The sequence below is a fragment of the Phoenix dactylifera genome, chromosome 7 (assembly GCF_009389715.1).
Source record: "Phoenix dactylifera cultivar Barhee BC4 chromosome 7, palm_55x_up_171113_PBpolish2nd_filt_p, whole genome shotgun sequence".
NCBI lineage: Eukaryota > Viridiplantae > Streptophyta > Magnoliopsida > Arecales > Arecaceae > Phoenix > Phoenix dactylifera.
This window is the reverse complement of record NC_052398.1, coordinates 519,550-538,885: the sequence shown is the minus strand read 5'-3', so window position 1 is coordinate 538,885 and position 19,336 is coordinate 519,550. Positions and strand designations below refer to the sequence as shown.

The 19,336-nt window shown below is 37.6% G+C and overlaps 1 protein-coding gene across 1 annotated transcript; it reads left to right on the top strand.

The window, feature by feature from the left end:
- The first annotated feature begins 2,501 nt into the window (after positions 1–2,501).
- On the top strand, positions 2,502–18,582 carry LOC120111275 (serrate RNA effector molecule-like). The gene is made up of 12 exons (XM_039127819.1): positions 2,502–3,094; positions 3,248–3,339; positions 7,809–7,863; positions 10,735–10,809; positions 11,005–11,079; positions 11,214–11,261; positions 11,495–11,563; positions 11,652–12,458; positions 12,558–12,606; positions 13,825–14,096; positions 14,178–14,363; positions 18,129–18,582. The coding sequence occupies exons 1-12, from the start codon at positions 2,661–2,663 to the stop codon at positions 18,187–18,189; spliced, it is 2,223 nt and encodes a 740-aa protein (XP_038983747.1). The 5' UTR covers positions 2,502–2,660; the 3' UTR covers positions 18,190–18,582.
- Positions 18,583–19,336: the final 754 nt, after the last annotated feature.

The following is a 19,336-nucleotide window of genomic DNA, read 5'->3' as shown; positions in this document are numbered from 1 at the left end:
AAATATATATAATAATAATAATATCACAAAACTTAGTCGGCGTATATATATGTATATAGCACGGAAAGTTTCTACATGGACCCGTGATCTGCCGTTAGCGTTGCCCGCGGGAAGCCATCGAGTCCGTTCGTTTGAATCAAATAGGTTAGACCGTCCGGGCGCCGGTGAAACGGTCGGGTTTCTTTTGGTTAAGTAACTCGGTCCTGTAGCCCTGTTTGTGGCTGGAGAATGGGGCGGGGGTACGTGTACGTCCAGTATCCCGTATATGATCTACCGAATTTTCTTATGTCGAATATCCGTTATCCTGTGTGGGAATGATGCAAGATCTAAATAAGTAAATATAGACACTGTTGTCCGACACGTGGTAACTTTACCAACCGGCTAAAATAATGATGCAAGTTGGTATACTCAAAATAATAGATTCATAAATTATTGCATTCCAACAATAACTTTCCTACCACAGTAACAATATCTGCCAGATTTTGAGAAAAATTGTGAATTATTTAAAATCATCAAGAATGAACCAGGAACGAATCAATTCATTGATGAATCTTGAATAGTCCATGTTTTTTTTTTGTTTGAACTGTTTTTTTATTATGTAGCGGACTAGAAAGGGTGCATGGGCATACCCATGCTTCGAAATTCAAAGTGTTAAGATGAGCAGCCCGCATGGTGGATTTAGGGTGAAGGTAGGTATTGCCACCCTAGGACATGAGATCTAAAGGTTTTATTTGGTATTAGAAATCTTTTAGCAAGAAACTAAGAAAACATAATCAAAAGTTATCTCTCATATTATTTCTTCTATTGTTCTTCTCCTTTTAGCCCTTTTCTACTTGTTCTTTTCTTTTCATCCTCCTTGGTCTCTCCCACTGTTCTCTAATTTCTAATATGCACTTCTATTCTTTATTTCCACCACTTTTCTTATACATTTCATCTTCTTTATGATGTCTCTCTCTTTCTCTCTCTATACATTAATATATTTTTATTTTTTAAATATCTTAAACTTTTTTTATTTTTTTCTTTGAATTTCACACTTTTCAACATTGTCAATTTATTTTAGAAAGCCAAACATGTGGCGGTGTTTTCTGCCATAAAATTCGAGGTTTGTCTCATTTTTCTTAGTAACTAACTTTCTTTTGTTGCAAGAGACAACTAAAATTTTTGGTTTCCAACTTAGTTTGCCATGTTTTATATCTTTAGTTGTAATCTTTATTCAACAAAAAATATATATATATAATCATCGATCTTTCCTCTTCTACCCACACTTACAAGCCATCCAACGAGTTAAAAATAAAGTAAAAGCGTAAAAGAGGCAGCAAACAATGGTATACTAAACCTTCATTGCTTATGGCTCTTTCTAGCACTAGCATGTTCTTTTGATAATGGCAATGCTATTGGTAATATCTTACAGGCCAAATGATAATATGCATAGAATTTTCTATCATGTATAATAAGTTATATATACAATATCATACATTCTGGTAATTATTTTATAATTCTTCTTATTTTAGAAATACTATTCTGATGCTCAAAAAGCCTCCAACTCTGATGATAGAAGGAAGCATAAGCTATTTACATCATCTTTATTTATTATATGATAAAATTCAATACGAGTCTCAATAAATATATTAAAAAAATTCTCTCTTTTCCTAATTTTGTGTGGCGGATCAAGATTCATCTCATTACTACTAATATATATATATAAAAAAAATAAAAGATTCACCATCAAAATGGGCAACTAGGCCCTTTTTTTCATTTTTTTTATTTTTTGCTGGGACGGGCAACTAGGCCATTTACAAAAAATTGGTGGTGAAAAATCGATTGTTCCTTGGGTCAAAGGCTTTCTCAAACTTCTTTGAAATTTGAAGCTTGTGGTCATTATATATTCTGATGTTTTTTCTTTAAAATTTTGTGAAATTGTTTGGAATTTTCAGACAATAAATGCTTATGTTTATTGGTCTGCATGAGATTCTTTCCTCTACTGATTATTGGACACTTGGTTTGGAACCATTTAGCTTTTTTTTCTCACATCTGTTTCTTTTTTCTCATGACAATGTAACTCATTTCTACCCTCATCTCTATCGTAAATGTGGTTAATATTCAATAAAAGCCGGTCCTTTTTTGTGCCTCCTTTTTATATATATATATATATATAAAAAAAAACGTCGGTGGAGCAAAAAAAGAACAAGAAAAGTCCTGTTCATCTCAAGGGGCTTATTTGATAATTTTCCCGTCTTATATGCCATCAGGCTTTACATGGTCTCCCTGCGGTCAAAATAATTATCCGTAGATAAACAATGGTTCACGATCATCCGCCTCACATCACGCGGTGCCCACCGATCGATCCCAGAACCTCACGCGATATTCCTCCTCGCCTGCGAACCTGCGAACGCCCACAAACCGCACGATGGACCCGTGGATCAGATCCAACGGTTCCTCGTGAATTGAAGCGGCTTCTCCCCATCTCGTCTATTTAACAGAAAAGAGTGCATAATTACCCCCCCTCCCCTGATCTCATCGGCTCCCCCTTCTTACATCGCCGCTCGACTCTTTTTATTCTCCCTATCGACTCTTGGAGCTCCGCTCTGTTCTATCGGATTTCTAGGGTTTGAGTTTCAGGTCGATATCGTGGGTTTCCTGAGACTTCGATCCCTTTCCCCATGGCGGAGGTGATCGACATGCCCGCCGAAGACCTAGATCGCCGCCGGGACCGCCCGCCGGAGAGGCGAGAGAGCCCGACCGACGGATCTCCGCCCCCGCCGCCGCCTCCCCCGAGAAGAAGGGACAGGGATTCGAGGGAGAGGAGGGACGAGAGGGACGACCGGCCTCCGAACCGACGGGACGATTACCACGACGTCAGGAACCGGTCGCCTGCGCTCCCACCGCCTCCGCCGCTCGGGCCTTCGAGAGGGGAGAGGGATCGGGAGTATCGGAGGCGGAGCAGCCCCAGCCCGCCGCCTTATGGCTACCGCAGGCACTCTCCTCCCCGCAGGTCCCCTCCGCCTGGACCCTTTAAGCGGTCTCGGAGGGATGACGGTGGATACGACCGGCGCCGGGGTAGTCCTAGAGGAGGATATGTCTCAGACGATAGAAGGTGAGCAAGGAATTTGGTTCTTTTAGTATCCAATCGCCAATTTCGTGTATAAAGATTCGTTCCTGTTTCCGGCATCACCATGAAAGGTTTTTTTTTTGTGTGGGTAAAACGAAAGGTTGTTTTCTGTTGCTGATGCTCTTCTTATGCTTGTAGGTACGGCTATGATTATGGTGGAGGGTATGATCGAGGCAGAGGTGGGTATGCTGATGAAAGGCCTCATGGCCGTTACATGAATCGTCTATCAGGTAATTATCGGCACAATTCCATCCACTACCTGTTCACAACCTGAATGTGGTTTTCTGATACACCATATTTGACACGTAAAAGGAAGAATCAAGCAGAACAAGGCTTTACCGAATGTGTGGATTGTCTGAACATCATCTTCAGTGCCCCTTCAAATTACATGTGACTTTAGATCGACTTGGATAAATTACCTCTTCCAGCCCATTGTTTTCTTTGCTGCACTGCTCCCTTGCCCCACTCTCCATCTCATCCACCACTCTTTCCTTTTGGCTTTGTCCCATGCTCTTAACTGCCATTATTTTCCTCTAACATTGTAATACTCCATTCATCAGTCTCTTCCCATGCTACTCACCGTGTCCAGACAGAGTACCTGTCAAGGCAAGTATTAGTGGCGGTTAAAATGTGCATCAAGGCTTTATTTGGTTGCAGGTTGAATGAGGGTTAAATGGAATAACAGTCTCCCTTAACCCACTTATTCCATTATAACTGACCAAATGCTAAAAGAACGGCCAATTTATTTCAAGGACAGAATGTGTTGATTTTTAAGAAGTTTGTATAGTTACTTTTCCATTTAACTGGGAGTAAACTATTCCACCCTGCACGATAGACTAATTTATTTTGAAGTAAGGTGGGCTAGGAAAGTAAGTCAACCAATTTGCTCTAAGCAAACATATTTCACAGCCAAATACAGCTGAAAAGTGACAGAGAAGGGTGAACCTTTACCAAGGTGATGTACTGACCTAGTACCTCATCCGAAAAAGGGCTAGCCAAAATTATCAGTTCGTGCTTAAGTATCTAAGACCTTCCCAAAATTTATTTGATGTGGAACTGAGCAAATATCTGCATGGGTTCTCATATGCTTTTCTTGTTTAAGCTCCGACAACCTTGCTGTGGGAAGGGTCCAATCACCATCACCATGACCGGCTCATGATTAGCCCTAAAAAGATCCATGTTGTGGTGTCTCCTAGCTACAATAGCTATGAGTTGGGTTGACTCTGATATCATTTGCAATGACGTAAAACCTGACCCAAGAAGGTTTAGCTAGAAGTTATGAATAGGGATCCTAGGCCTTGCTTGAGTACCCAAGATCTCCTCAATCTGCAACTAATGATATGCCCATGTAGTTCTTTCATAGGTACATACATATTGCATGCTACATGTGCATAACTAATGTATCATGATCCTTTAACTTTGATGGTTAACATAGTGGTTCTCTTCCAGTATACTGGATGATGTCACAATAATTAAATCATCAGATAGACTAGTGGATCCTATTAATCATTTTTCTACAAAAAGAAAAACTAACTTTAGCTTTCACCATTGTTTTCAGAAATTCAAGGTTGATTTGTTGTCCTTTTACATTTTCTTCAGATTCTTTTTTTAAATGTTGGATTTGCAAAATAGCTGCATTTGAACTTTCTTTTGGTGATGCATTGGCTATGACCACTAGGAGTGAATTCAAGGATAGAGTACTTATTAATTTCTTTTTTTTAAGAAAATAGTATAAGTGGCTATAGGATTGGATTTTCCTCCTTAAAATTGGACGTGAAGGTTTCCTCTCATCCGGCTCAAGTAATTACACCAAAAAAAAGGCGGTTCTTTCTTATTTTTAAACTTTGCGTTATTCGATGAAACCCTACCCCACAAAGAGCTACTCCTTACTCAAGTTCCTATTAAGGACCAACTTTTCATAGATTCGTTCTTTTCTTTTTTTACTTTCAATTTTTTTTTGAATAAATTATGACGAAATGGAGAGGTGAAATTTTTGAGTTGTGTACTCAACCTCAAATGATGAATTCAAAGGGGATCCTTTGGGACTTGTAAGGGATTTGCTTGTCTATATATCATTCTGTTCGATCTTTTAGGTCTCTACTCACCTCGATGGTCATGCCATGATGTCCTTTGCAGTATATATACGGTAAATAAACTCCAGTAACAGTGCTATATATATTTGCTTGCTTAAAGAGTCTCTCTCTCTAAAAGAAATGGAATGGCTAATTCCACTAAAAAGTCTTTTTTTCACGAGGTATAACTAGCAATTCCTATTTATCTGTTATAGAATTCACCATAGATCATTTCCTCTTTCATTTGGAAGTATTGAATATACGCATAATTGTGAGTTTCATGTTTCTTTTCCCAAAACACATCAGAGCTAGGGCATCCCATTCGATATGATTGGGATGTGAGTTTCTCAGCTCATATCCATTAAATGAAATTTTTGATCAAATCACACATCGCAGAATACTAGGCCTTCTAATTCTTTAAGATGTTTATCTAAAAGATTCATGATATAACTAGGAAGACGTTTCAAATACCACACATTAGTCATTGGACATGCGAGTTTGATATATCCCATTTGATATCTTCGTATCCTAGAATCAACAAATTTCACTTTGCATTGTACTCAAGGTTTTTAGTTATTGGGGTCTCAGCCATCCTAGAAGGTCTGATACTAAGATGGATTGAATTTCTTGGTTTATGTGACTTAGATAGGAAAATCGAAGAAATAGGAAAGAAGTCAGATTTTGAAGATCTTGTCTAGTATTATAGGAATGGAGATTTCTGGATCTTGATTAATATATTAAATCTTGATTAACCTACATCTTAAGACAATAATTTGAATGTGTAATAAACTAAGATACAAATTTAAGATTCTAAAAAGGTATATTAGGATATCTCAACCAATACTTTGATATCATATCAGCTGATGCATAAGAATATATTGGTTTTGTAACAGCCAGTATAGTAATGGGCCAACATATAGGTTTTATCATATTGGTGACTGCCCAATAATGATACAAACTGATATCTCGGCCAAGATGAAAACCATATGATAAAACCTATATCTTGGCTGAGATGAAAACTATTGTAATGAGCAATACATGTGAGATGTAAGAAAGCTGAAGGAGCAAGTGGGAAAAGAACAATACATGTGACTAGAATCCCACCTCCTTCATTAAGAGGGATCAGGTGATAGGGAACTCAAACATTCTTAAAAATCTGCTAATAGAATAGGTCTTAAACATAAGATTCTCATAAGAAATGATTGAGTTTTAAGGATGCAACATACTCGTGTTAAAAGCATGAAATCTCATCAATCAAACTTATTTTTCTACTCATAGATACTGCATTAATGTTGCTATTAACTTGACAAATTGTATATCCACCAGCTTTTTTGGAGCAACTCTAAAAAGAAATTACAACACCATAAGGTTAGATTTTTGACTATTCATGTACTTTGCTTATGTTTTCTACCAATAGTAGTTATTCCCTCGCTCCTTCTCTCTCTTGGATTGTTGCTAAGATTTAGACGCTACTGCATCATGGAATTATAATTTCGTTTGTTAAGATAATTTTTTTAATTCAGATTTGGCTGCTTGTCTTGCCTCGAAACTTTCTATGAAATTCTGAATTTAAAATCAAAAAGACATGGCATGATTGGCGATCTAAAGAGCCTACATTTTTTTCCTTCCCCCTCCTGTATCAGATTCTCAGTGAAGCAACAAATAGAAAAAAAAAATCCTCAATTTTCCCTTTTCAATCATCTTTTGAATTTTTCAGGCTCCATTTAGCTTTGCTTGTCTTTACTGAAAACTCAGATTTTATTTGGGAGATTAGGAATATTTGAATTTCCTAGAAATGTAAATGTTATCAGTTTGACAATCCATTAAGTTCATTTCATCAATAGACTACTGATTTTTTTGTAAACTATGCTTCTTTAATCTCTTAGTTTTAACATTGAAAAAGGATAAATAATGAATATTGTATTTTTGAATATGATATATTATATGTCTGTTTACAGCATTTGTATTTTGGATATAAAAATGCTGAAGGTTACTATTAGTATGTTTGTTCCTGAACATCAGTTTTCTTCTGAAGTTACTATCTTGTGGCAGTAGCACAGCTACACACGCCCTTCAAAATTTTGGAATCACTGTTTTGAAGCTGAATTCGTTGCTTAGAGATACAAATGGATAATGGTTTGAAATATAATTATTAATCATTTATTCAAGTAAACTGTAGATGATAAGTTATACATGCATGCACAGTGTAGCATGCCTTCATGATTTAAGTCTGAAGCTGATGGAACTCCTGTATTATGAGGGAGCACATGAACTATATTAATTATTTTCTTGCCTTTCTTTTTTAGTGCATAGGGTTTTGAACTGTTTAATTGTTCATCCAGGAAATATTTGTTCTTACTTTTTTATGGGTCTCGGAGACTTCCGTAGTACACTCTTTCGACCCTCTTTATTGGAAAGGCATTATCAGTTCAGTTGTTTACTGTAATGCTGGTAAAAGTTCCTTTGCAGGCTTATAAATAATTTATTAAAATAATTCAATATCTATTTTAATCTTGAGAAATACTCTGTATTAGGGACCATTATCAGCATTTCTCTTCTTATTTCTGCTTATCTTGAATAATATCTCATTCTCATCTTTTTCCTTCCCTAAATAAAACAATCTTCAGATTGGCCTGATTCAGGACGTGGTGGTTTTGGTGATGGAGCAGAGGTCATTCAAAGGTTTGTAACATGCCATGTCTTGTGAAACCTGTTTCAGCTTCTTTCGTGGTCCAGTATGATGGATCTGACTAATGTTTTTTTCCCTTGCCGCTAGTTGTTTAATATCTTAGTTATTTATTTAAATTGATGTTCTTTTTCCTTGTTATTGATGCATTGTATAGTTTGCTTTTGAAACTCCTTTGCGTACACATTTGTTTCATGATTATCTTAGCATGTAAGGTCTGCATTGGTCTAAAGTTTTGGTTAGTCTATATGCTGAAGAAAGGACACAATTAACTCTCCCCTGCTTGGTCACATAATTGCTCTAACATTTCTATGCCATCTGAAATGATGCGCCGAAGAGGTAGTAACTAGGAAATGTGCTGGTTAAGTCACCATTTGATCATTTAGTAAGATTATGTTAAGATAGGGTCCAATTATGTTTTCTGCAAACGAAAAAAAACTTCTGTTGAGTCTTCACCTTTATATGCCTCCTCACATTCATACTTGGATTAATGAAAGCATTTATTAATCAGCGTGCTACTTTAAGATTAAAAAAAAAATTTCTTGTCATTAAATATATTGGTTTATCAACTTTTTGTTTCTTCAAGTTTACCTTGCAACAAAATTTTCTTTTTATAAATTTATTGATATGCAAAAAAGGCAGTAAATATGAGACTCTTGCTTTTGGCTTCTCTTTATTCTATCCAATAAATCTATAAAACATTTTCTGAAGACACTTGCCAAAGAAGTAGTAAATAAGAAGCGTGCTGATTAAGTAATTATTTGTTCAGCTAGCAAGATTTGTTAAAATAATGTTTCATTATATTTTTCTCCAAACAAAAAAACTTCTGTTTAGTCTTAACCTTTATATGATCTTGACCTTCATACATCGATTGTTAAAAGTGTTCATCCATCAGCATGAAAAGAAAAGAAACTTTTCTTTATCATTGAATAAATTGGTTTATCAACTTTTTGTTTCTCCGAGTTTACCTTGCAGCTAAACTCAACTCAATTGAGCCTTGATCCCATATAGTTTAGGTCAGCTACATGAATCCTTTTCATCCGTTCCACTCTGTATAGGGCCATACTTTCTGATTTTAGCCAATCTTTTTATAAATTTATTGTTGTATAAAAGAGGTAATAAGTATGGGGCTCTTGTTTTTTTTGGCTTCTTTTCTATTCTATCATTCTTTTGCTCCCTCCTTTTTTACACTGAAAAGCTGAAAGAGAAATCAAGTTGAATGCATGAGCCATCTTTGAAGAGGATGCACAGTCCATCAGCTTGGTGGATGTGAAAACTCTGGATGCTACAATAATAGCAAGCTTTTGGAGGTTATATTTTTTTCACCCCATGAGAGAATATTTTGCAATTAATGGTAAAATTATTTTTGCTTTGGAAAATTATTTCTAACCTCTTTATCATTCCCTGGTATCATTTACTTTCAATCTACATTCTTCTCCTTTGTTTTCTGTCTATCCAGAAACACTATAGCATAACTATTGATAAATCATAAGTTCTGAAAATGCATATAACCTATAGTCTATATTGGTTCATCTTCCGATGATTTTATCATGACAAAGGTCACATGCGGAGCCAAAAAAAGAAAAGAGAGAAGGTGATAATATGAAAATCTTAACAGGGAAGGTTCAAAAACCTGATCAAATACTGGATATTTGATCTTTGAGACCAACCTATTTAATGATGTTGTTGGGTAACATTCAAAAGATGGAGGCTAGGCATATAGGTGCATGGTCTAGTTTCCTGTTCAGAAAATTATTTAAATATAGTTGTTGTATGATGCTTGTTTTATGTTCGCTGTTCACATCCTGTTCAGACAACCATGGCTATATGGTTTATTAGTTGGGTACAAGAAGTCATAGCCAACACTTTTGCCTTTTGTTATAATGGAAGGTAGATCATATTGATGTTCTTGAAGCCTGAAGAAGACAAGCAAGTTTTAGAGAATTCATGATAAGAGTGAAAAGATTCAACTATGTGGAAGTGGTTCTTAGTTCATGCTTGGGATGGCTAGACTCATCAAAGTGATCATTGAACTCAAGTTTGTGCTCTTCACAAAAGGTAGTGTTTGAGATAGGATAATCTTTGGGTGTTTGAGGTTGGGGGACGTGGATCAATGGCAATTGGTGATCCATTGCAAGCTCTTTAAGGTGACATCTAATTGCTTCAACATCAGATATATCTTTGCTAATCAAAACCTGAATTTTACTCTGGAAATGATTTCGTCCACTTCATCCTTTTTTTAATCTTCTGCGACCTCATTTTTCTCTTCTTGTTCTTTGTTTCCTCTGTTCTGCCTTCATCATCTTTCCTGGGCAGGCCTGCTGCTGGTACTGCTCTCCATCTTCTGTGAACCTGTCTCAAAAGTAGCATGCCTCTCTTTTGACACATTGTTGCTATGGTTTCAAATGTGCTTAGAGTCATTTAGAGCCCCTAGATGTCCTAGAATTTGTTTCCGTGTCTCTTCATATGTTCGGTTCTAAATCTCAATTTTATCTTATTCATGATTTTTTTACCCAAGATCTCGTCAGCAATTGGAATCTTGGTTTGCTCGTGTAGAGCTCTTTTTATTTGTGCTGGACTTCTTCAAATTCCATGGACACGAGTTCTGTTTAGAGATTTATGATCTTTGATGTTGAACTCTGTTCAAGGATTATACATGCACTTCTGTCAAAATTCGTTGTTGTTTTTTCCATTTTCTATCTAATTTCTATGTTTGGTTTGTGGAGTTTATTTGGCCTTGCCTTTCAAATTTGGTTGGAAGTTGGAATTCATTAGGAGTTTGTTTTGCATTTTTTCCAACTCAACTGGGTACATTATAATCAATATATTCTTAATGTGTAACGTTATTTTATTACGGTTTCTTCCAGGGAAGGCTTGATGTCTTACAAGCAGTTCATTCAAGAGCTTGAAGATGATATTTTACCAGCTGAAGCTGAGCGCAGGTATATAAAATAGAGCACGGCTGTTATTATCTAAAAAAAAAATTGATGCATTTCAAATGAGCATTTGGATTTGCATGCTCTTAATTTTTTTATTTAGTTTATTGATGAGATTGGCTATTGTTCTAAGTAGTCTGATGATGCAAGGAAGCATTATTTTTATTAATTCTATATTCAAGCTTTGCTGTGATTGTGTAGGTATGAAGAGTACAGATCAGAGTACATTTCTACTCAGAAACGTACTTATTTTGACACCCACAAGGATGAAGAATGGTACTGTTACTTTTATTCATAATATTTTTTCTCCTGATTATGGTTGCAGATTTCTACCTATACGGTTCATGTTTTCTATTTGAATGCCTTTTGAAGTAGTATTACCTAATGTACCTTGACTCGTTTGGGTGTAGGCTGAAAGACAAATATCATCCGACCAACTTGGTGTCAGTTATCGAAAGGTTAGTTGCTGGCAAGCATGTCTGAGGTGTAATCTAGTAACTGGAGGATTATTGTTCATTGGAAGATGATTTGGTCAACGTCCTACTAAATCATCTCTACCCCTTTTTCTTGCCTGCGCTCTTCCACATGCTTTGCTTGGTTGTACCCATGCTATATTTTGTTTGCTAACTTGTATCATCAGTCATTACTGTATTCTATTTTATTTATGCAACCTTTCACATTATTTCTGCAGGCGGAATGAACATGCAAGATCTACTGCGAAGGAATTCTTGCTGGATTTGCAGAGTGGAACACTTGACCTGTAAGATGTTTCTCTGCAGTCCTAGGTTTTAGTTGCCCATTTAGTTTCTTGGTTTGACCCTTCTGTGCTTATCTCCTATTGAATGCAGGGGCCCAGGATTAACAGCTGCAGTAGTGAGTCAATCTGGAAATGGCAGTGATCCAAACTCTGAGGATGAAATGGACACTAGTGGCAAAAGGAGAAGGCATGGTAGGGGCCCAGCAAAAGAAAACAATCTGCTTTCAGCTGCTCCCAAAGCCCATCCAGTTAGTTCTGAACCTCGAAGAATTCAAGTTGACATAGAGCAAGCTCAGGCGCTTGTCCGTAAACTTGACACTGAGAAGGGTATTGAGGATAATGTTCTATCCAGTAGTGATCATGATAAACTGGATGGAGAGAAATCCCACGGTGGATCTATGGGGCCAATCATAATAATACGAGGCTTGACGACTGTCAAGGGTCTTGAGGGTGTTGAGCTGTTGGATACCCTAATTACTTATTTGTGGCGCGTCCATGGCGTAGATTACTATGGCACTTCTGAGGTAAATGAGGCCAAGGGCCTTCGGCATGTGAGAGCTGACAGTAAGAGCTTTGATGGATCTAATACGAGTGGAGCTGTTTGGGAGAAGAAACTTGATTCATTCTGGCAGAAGAGACTGCAAGGCCAGGATCCCCTGGAAATTTTGACAGCCAAGGATAAAATTGACACAGCAGCTGTTGAGGCTCTAGATCCTTACGTGCGGAAAATAAGAGATGAAAAATATGGTTGGAAGTATGGTTGTGGAGCCAAGGGCTGTACAAAGCTTTTCCATGCTGCTGAGTTTGTTCATAAACATCTTAGACTCAAACATCCTGACCTTGTAATGGAGCTGACCTCAAAAGTTCGGGAAGATCTGTATTTTCAAAATTATATGAAGTATGTTAACTGATAGCATCTTGTAACAAGACTAGAAAATTGTGATCAGATTACCTAAGAAGAATATGCTAAAGTCGTTTGTTTCTTTATCCAATGCAGCGATCCAAATGCACCTGGTGGAACACCCATCATGCAGCAATCTGCACTGGTAGGACTCCTTTTGTGAGCAACAATGCTTTCTGCATTATAATTAAGAAGCATATATTTAGTTCCTTATATGGTTACTAGGGAGGCAGTTGCATTTTGTTTAGCTGATCTGCATTTTGTTTACCTGACTTGCAATGGTCAAAAATACTTAAGATGCCTCCAAGTTGCTGGTAACAGCATGAGTTACATTTGCAACTTGCTTCTGGTGCATCTGGTTGGGTGCAAAATTTTGAAATATATCTTCTTCCTCTGGTTGTTCAAGTTACATATTTTCTTTTGGGACAAACAGCAAGAAATGGTTGATGACTATTTTTTTGACATATCTTATATTTATTTCCAACATATTTTAGATTCATGGTATTATAATCAGAATTTGAGTTGTTTGAACATTTTAGGTTTCTTTGTATTGACTGTGCACAAGCTGTCTGAGGTTGCTGAAATTGGAGTTTGGAGACCTTAGTGGTGCAATAACAAAATTACTAGACAGTACAGAGAAACAAAATATTTACATTTTTGAAGTAGCAACTTATTGTACATAATGGGCTTAAAAGTCTGCACACTTGGAACAGCATTTAGAAGTGTGTTCTGACAACAACTGGCAGCTGTTACCAAGCTTTAGTGAGAACAGATGTATATCTAAAACATTCTATTTGGTAGTTATGAATTTTGATATTTAATACCTTTTTGCAACCCCTGGTCTTTCTTATTCTGGTTGTTTTGCTCTCTTCCTTGTGATTAAATGCCACTTTCTTCTTTTGTTGTAAACTGTCAATTTGTGCAGAACATTGTCATTTTATTAGGAGAAAAAAATTATTGCATTGCTTGTGGAATTTTATCATTTGGTAAACAGCGAACCTATATCGTGTCACTTCTTGAATCTAAGGCTTATGAAATGATTGGCAACAGTATATATCTCTGGTTTTGTTTTTTTGTTAAGTCCAATTTGGTGTTTTCACGTTTAGCCCATATATTTCTTTGTTTTTTCTTTTTATTTTCATGGCCTTCTGAAATATAGTTCATGGAATTATCTGTGGTTATACTTTTTCTTTATTTATTTCCTCTTTGTGACCTGTGTGCACATGCATATACATAAAAAGGAATAATGCTTACGGCTATAACATGCTTATGCATAGGGTGTACCAAATAGCTGTTTCTTTTAATTGTCTGTGCCTGGGCACTTACCCTTGTGGCCTTGTCGTATTACTGCACTTTCTTGCAGAAGTTCAAGACACCAAGATACAGGCTGATTTCGGAGAACCGTCTTAGGGATGAGCGTGGCAACCGTAGGGAGCATGACAGGGCTAATAGAAATGATGACAGGTATGATAGGACTGATCACTCACCAACTCATGATGCAAATGGTGGGTCTGAAGGGGGGAATCATGATGAAACAATGTATGACGCATTTGGTGGACAAGGGTTGCATGGAGGTCCTTTTCCTGCAGATATGCCCCCTCCTCCACCAGTATTGATGCCTGTACCTGGTGCTGGGTAAGCAAACAGTTTGTAGAGTTCCATGTGTACCAGCCTGATGTTTTCTTCGCACTTCTTATCATCCAATATCTTTTGCAGTCCATTGGGACCTTTTGTTCCTGCGCCACCAGAAGTTGCTATGCGCATGATGAGAGAGCAGGGTGGTCCATCATCATTTGAAGCAAATGGTGGCCCTCGTGGTAGGAAAGGAAGGCTTGGTCCTGGGTCAGCGCCAATTCTTGCTGTACCTCCAGCATTTCGACAAGATCCTCGTCGCATTCGAAGGTTAGTGCTGCTTAATAAAAAATATAATAACCTGCATTTGATTATATACTTGTAATTAACCACATATGGAGGTGTGGGATAGGTTCCTAATGATATAAGTTGCATCTTCTAGTCTTATCCTAGACAAATGAGCTTCTAGCTTTTGCATGACTTCAACTTGTGGTAGTCCATCCTGAGAAACAAGGTTCGCCAAATAGGTACTGGAGGGTGTACTAACCGGCGATCGGCTCGGCATGGTGCGGGTCCATATTTTGTCATTCCGGGGTGTACCAAAATTATGGAGAGGAAGGAGGAGAGGGAGAAAAGGAGAGAGGAAGAGAGAGGAGAGGAGGGAGGGAGGGAGAGAGAGAGAGGGGGAAAAACCCTAACCTTAACCCTATGAAATCGAGGGTCAGAGAGGGGAGAGGGAGGGAGAGAGAGAAACTCGTCAATGAGACTAGTGTTTCCATTGAGCAGGAGGGGGAGGGTTTCCATCGGTTTGGCCAGCAAGATGCCTTGAGAGAGAGAGAGAGAGAGCAAAGGAGAGCCTTGAAGGCTCTCGAAGCGTTGTGGGGTGGGGTGGGGTGGGGTGGGGTGGGGTGGGAGCCTCGAAGGCTCTCACAGTGTCTTAGCGTCGAACTGTGTGGGGTGGGGGGCTAACAAGGTTCAAACCATTGGGTTTTTTTTTTTGGGGGGGGGATGCTAACACCTGCTAACTTAATAAGTAAATACTTGTTAATCAAACTACATGGGGAGGGGGGACTAACACCTGGGAACCGAACCAACCATGTAAAAAAATGACTTAGCATCAGTTCGATCCAGGCCGAACCACCTGGTTCAGGTCGGTTCGGCAATCCCTGCTGAGAAAGCATATGGATGTGGTTGCAATAACTGTTTTTAATAGGGATTCCAGGACAAATTAATAGATATGGGAACTTCCTGTTAAGATTATTAGTTTTTGCTGAGGTTCTGATTGGGTAGTCAGCTCCACATGGACAAAAGAATATAACGTTGTGGCACATCCATTTCTTGCCATGTGTTTGCAGATTGTAAGATTGTATTTTGCAGGTATTGGCAAGAGAGAGTGGAAGTAAAGGCCATTTATCTATTCTTTGTTTATTTTGTTTCTTCAAGGCCTCTTTCCTGTCCAAAAACAAACGGCACAAAAGCATCTTTGATGGGTATTAATTTAGATAGTAGTCGTACTAATGCAAAATAGATCATGTTAAATTTTCAAGTGAACAGGTCTAGCAATATCTTATTTCCAACTTTCTAAGGAAATATTTGTAGGCTTTATTGAAAATTGGTTTCTAGAATAGTAAGGATTTATATGAAGACTTGTAATCATCAGGTCTGCTTAATTTATTTTTCTTGGCCATCATCTTTTGCTTTCTTGCATGTTGCAAAACTTAGAAATAAGATTCCGAATGTTGAAGGTTGGAACAATACTTCGTTTGGGAAGATTGGAGCAAACAGACTTTGTTGGACATTTCAATACTTGACATGTTTGTTAAAGATTATGAGGTATATCTCATGATTTTCATTAACTCACACAAGAGCTTATTATGGGGTATCAAGAAATGAAACTTGGTGGGCTCTCGGAGAGATGTACATAAACAATACATTGAATATACCTTGATAATTTCAACGTGTATGTATAGGAGCAATAAGGAGTGTTAGCAGTAACAGTGATGCAACTGGTATAATTTTTGTTGTGGGCTTATACCGTGGATCGGCTTTAAGCCCATATATTTTGGCACTAGTTATAGATGGATTTACTGCTAATATTTGGGAGGATGAATGATTGTGTATGCTATTTGTAGATGATGTGGTGTTGATTAATGAGAAGAGGATGAGGTTAAATGCTAAATTGGATTTTTGAAGGGAAGTCTTTGGACACGGTGGTTTAAAGATCAGTCGTATGGGATGCATTTGTAGTGAGAATGAAAATGAAATTGAAGATCAAGTCAAAATTGATGGACAAAAATCTTAGCGGTGTTTGTTTTTTTTTATAGCTAGGACTATTATGCAAAAAGAGTGTTAGATGAAGATGCATGCAATAAATTGAAGCGGAGAAGGTGCTTTCTGGCATTGTGTAATTGATATATACCTTGGTATTTCAGGGAAAGATTCTATAAAATGGCAATGAGATCCACAGTATTGTCTGGTTCAGGATGTTGGTCAGTAAAGAGGGTCTAAAAAGGCACAATCATGTAACAAAATTTGTTGTGTCGTAAATCTAGAATGAATATATTCTCCGAGTTCGTTGGGCTTCCCTCTGCGGGAGCCAGCGTCCCGGCATTTTTGTGACACCAGACCGCTCGTGCCCGCCCATTCTGTCTCGCCCTAAATGGAATGGCTCTCTTAACTAATCTTCTTCGAACTCCCAGGCCGAACTCGGAAAGTCCAACCAATGTATGATACACCCGACACTGCAACCGTCTCTTCAATCGGGTCAAGCCAGCCCTCTTTCCATTCGTAGAACTAAATAAAATAAGTGTACCTATTCATCTTTCTACACGAATATGTATATGGAGATTGAGTTGGAGTTTCATTCTAGCCAATTACGGTGGTTTGATAAGTGGCATGGCTGAGATGGTATGGGCATGTGCAATGAAGAATTAAGGAAAAGTACTAAAATTTGTGAAAACTTTAGTAAAAAGAATGGAAGACGAACCATTGTCTGAGGGATTTAAAAAGCTTACAATAACTTCAGAGATTTAAAAAGCTTACAGTAACTTCAGAGGAGTCCTGAGAGTGATTGGCAAATGTGGATGGCTAAAGCAGACAGCAGACAGGTGGGAGAAGGCTTTATGGGTATGGTGACAATTATGCAAGAGAATGCTAAATACTTCCAGCTATTTTTCCATAAATACAACTTTTCTGTCATAATCGGTAGCAGCTGTAACTGGTTTACAATTTGTGGTCTACTACATTTGTATATCTTACTTTTTTTTAAGTTCATATATTTGTATTTCATTGCTGTCTACTCATTTCTGACATTATGTAGTTGAGACGGTTTGTATTTCGTAAGGTGCCAGTCTTAAGCCCGAATAAAAAGGTAGAGTGTTGTCGTTTGGTTGACAACATATTGCAAAAGCTTACCAATTTTGAAGTTGATTGAAATTTGATATTTGTAAATGCCATGTGGTCCTCTGTGTCTGGAAGTTGCAAGGAGGATATGAAAATGCTTAAATTAACAATAGAGGGTCCCTAAATGGGAAAGCATGGTGGATGAGTTTTTATAAAGCTGACCAAATAGTTGCATCAATACTTGATGGTTATGGTTTATATCTGGGTATATATTTGTATGAAGCATGGTATGTCATACCGATCGGGACCAGTGCATACCAAGCTTACTTTGAAGTTTTTTTTTTTTCTGTTTATTCACAGCAAGTTCTTACCTGTAACTAAGACACGTATTGTTTATTAAGGTTTTGGCTATACATTCATGAGACGCAGATGACTCTTAATTCTGGTTCCTGATTTATCTTGGTATAAATATATCATTGTATTTTTGTCATAATGTATTCAGTTATTTATTTTGTTACTTAAATCGAATATAGATGATGGTGATGTTTCTAAAATACTAAGATGCTTTCATATTCCTGAATAACAGCAATCATGTAGTTTGAACTGTTCTTTGATCTGTTTTTATAGCTATGATACTGTTGTAGTATTTATTTCAGCATTATATCTTTGCAAGCATTTTTCTGTGCATGTGCTCTTTGAATACCTGCTTCATTCTGTATGCATGCATCTAATCTGATCGACTTCTTGTTGTAGTTACCAAGACCTTGATGCCCCAGAGGACGAAGTGACTGTTATAGACTACAGGAGCTTGTAGACTCTTCATTCCTGTTATACATTGGAAGGATATTTATATCATGATCGGAATACAGGCTCAAAAGCATTACTGTAGTCTAATTGCAATGGACTTGGTTCGTTTGATGAATTGATCTTACATTTGTGCCATACTCACAGCTATGCGAGACCCTTTGGTCATGTTCTAGTTTGTTGCAGGAAGAGGTGACATTAATCAATCGAACTTGATCCGGGCGCATGATGTGTTTGCATATGGAATATCATATATCTGATAGTCAGATCGTGTAATTGTTTTTTCACGTCAGTTTCCGAAGCTGGCAATGACCCTGAAGACTTGAAACATTGTGGTTTAAGTACAGAATTCCAGAATTTAAATTACCACGGATGAAATGAATTTGTGATTTAAATTTTTCTTTTTCTTGTGATTTAAAACCATAGAGCCTCATTGCCTGCACCTTGAGTTTCAGCTTGACAGTTTGCTATGATCTTGAGACCAACATGTTTGGATCCATATGCATAAGCTTGCGGACAAAACCATGAGGATAGATGCATGAGATTAGGAGGGATCAGTCAATAATTTGGTGTTCTTGTAAATGCTTCTGTGGATATACTGTATTGCTTAATTAACTGGAGCTGCGTTCTCTTGTCGAAAAGATGGCTACGGGCTGGAGGATATACTATAAGTCAGTTTGCGTGCTGGTTACCTTACGTGTATTCGTGCATATATGTCATAAAAGCTAATGAGCTGAATCAAGGACCTGACTTCTTTCCTCACCCGAAGCTTCCAAGCATATGGGCTTCTTCGTTTCTTACGTGTTATGATTTTAAGTCCATCGGAAAATGGTTGCAGGAATCTCGGGCGCAGAATGTCAATTCAAGAGAAACTGCGCTATTACATCCCAACTAACAAATAATATGGGTTGCTTTCGTCTGAGGTCCTGCATATCTGTTTGCTTCTTCCTCTTCTTTTTTTTTTTCAAAAAAAAAAAAACAACGTCCATCTGCTGGTGTTGCAAGTCCAAACTCCAATGGAACTTTATTAGAACTAACTATTATCCATGAAATAAACGACGCCCAAAATCATACTACCAATAAAAATATCTGCCAGCCACCAAGGTGGTAGCCTAGTGGTACTGGGCAGAAATTCTAACCTTAAGGTCCCAAGTTCG

What these genes read in the sequence shown, in the direction of transcription:
- LOC120111275 (XM_039127819.1), top strand. Translation starts at nt 2,661, where the DNA reads ATGGCGGAGGTGATCGACATGCCCGCCGAAGACCTAGATCGCCGCCGG. An exon ending in TTACATGAATCGTCTATCAG is followed by an intron (nt 3,340 to 7,808) that starts GTAATTATCGGC and finishes AACAATCTTCAG; the next exon opens with ATTGGCCTGATTCAGGACGT. An exon ending in TTGGTGTCAGTTATCGAAAG is followed by an intron (nt 11,262 to 11,494) that starts GTTAGTTGCTGG and finishes TTATTTCTGCAG; the next exon opens with GCGGAATGAACATGCAAGAT.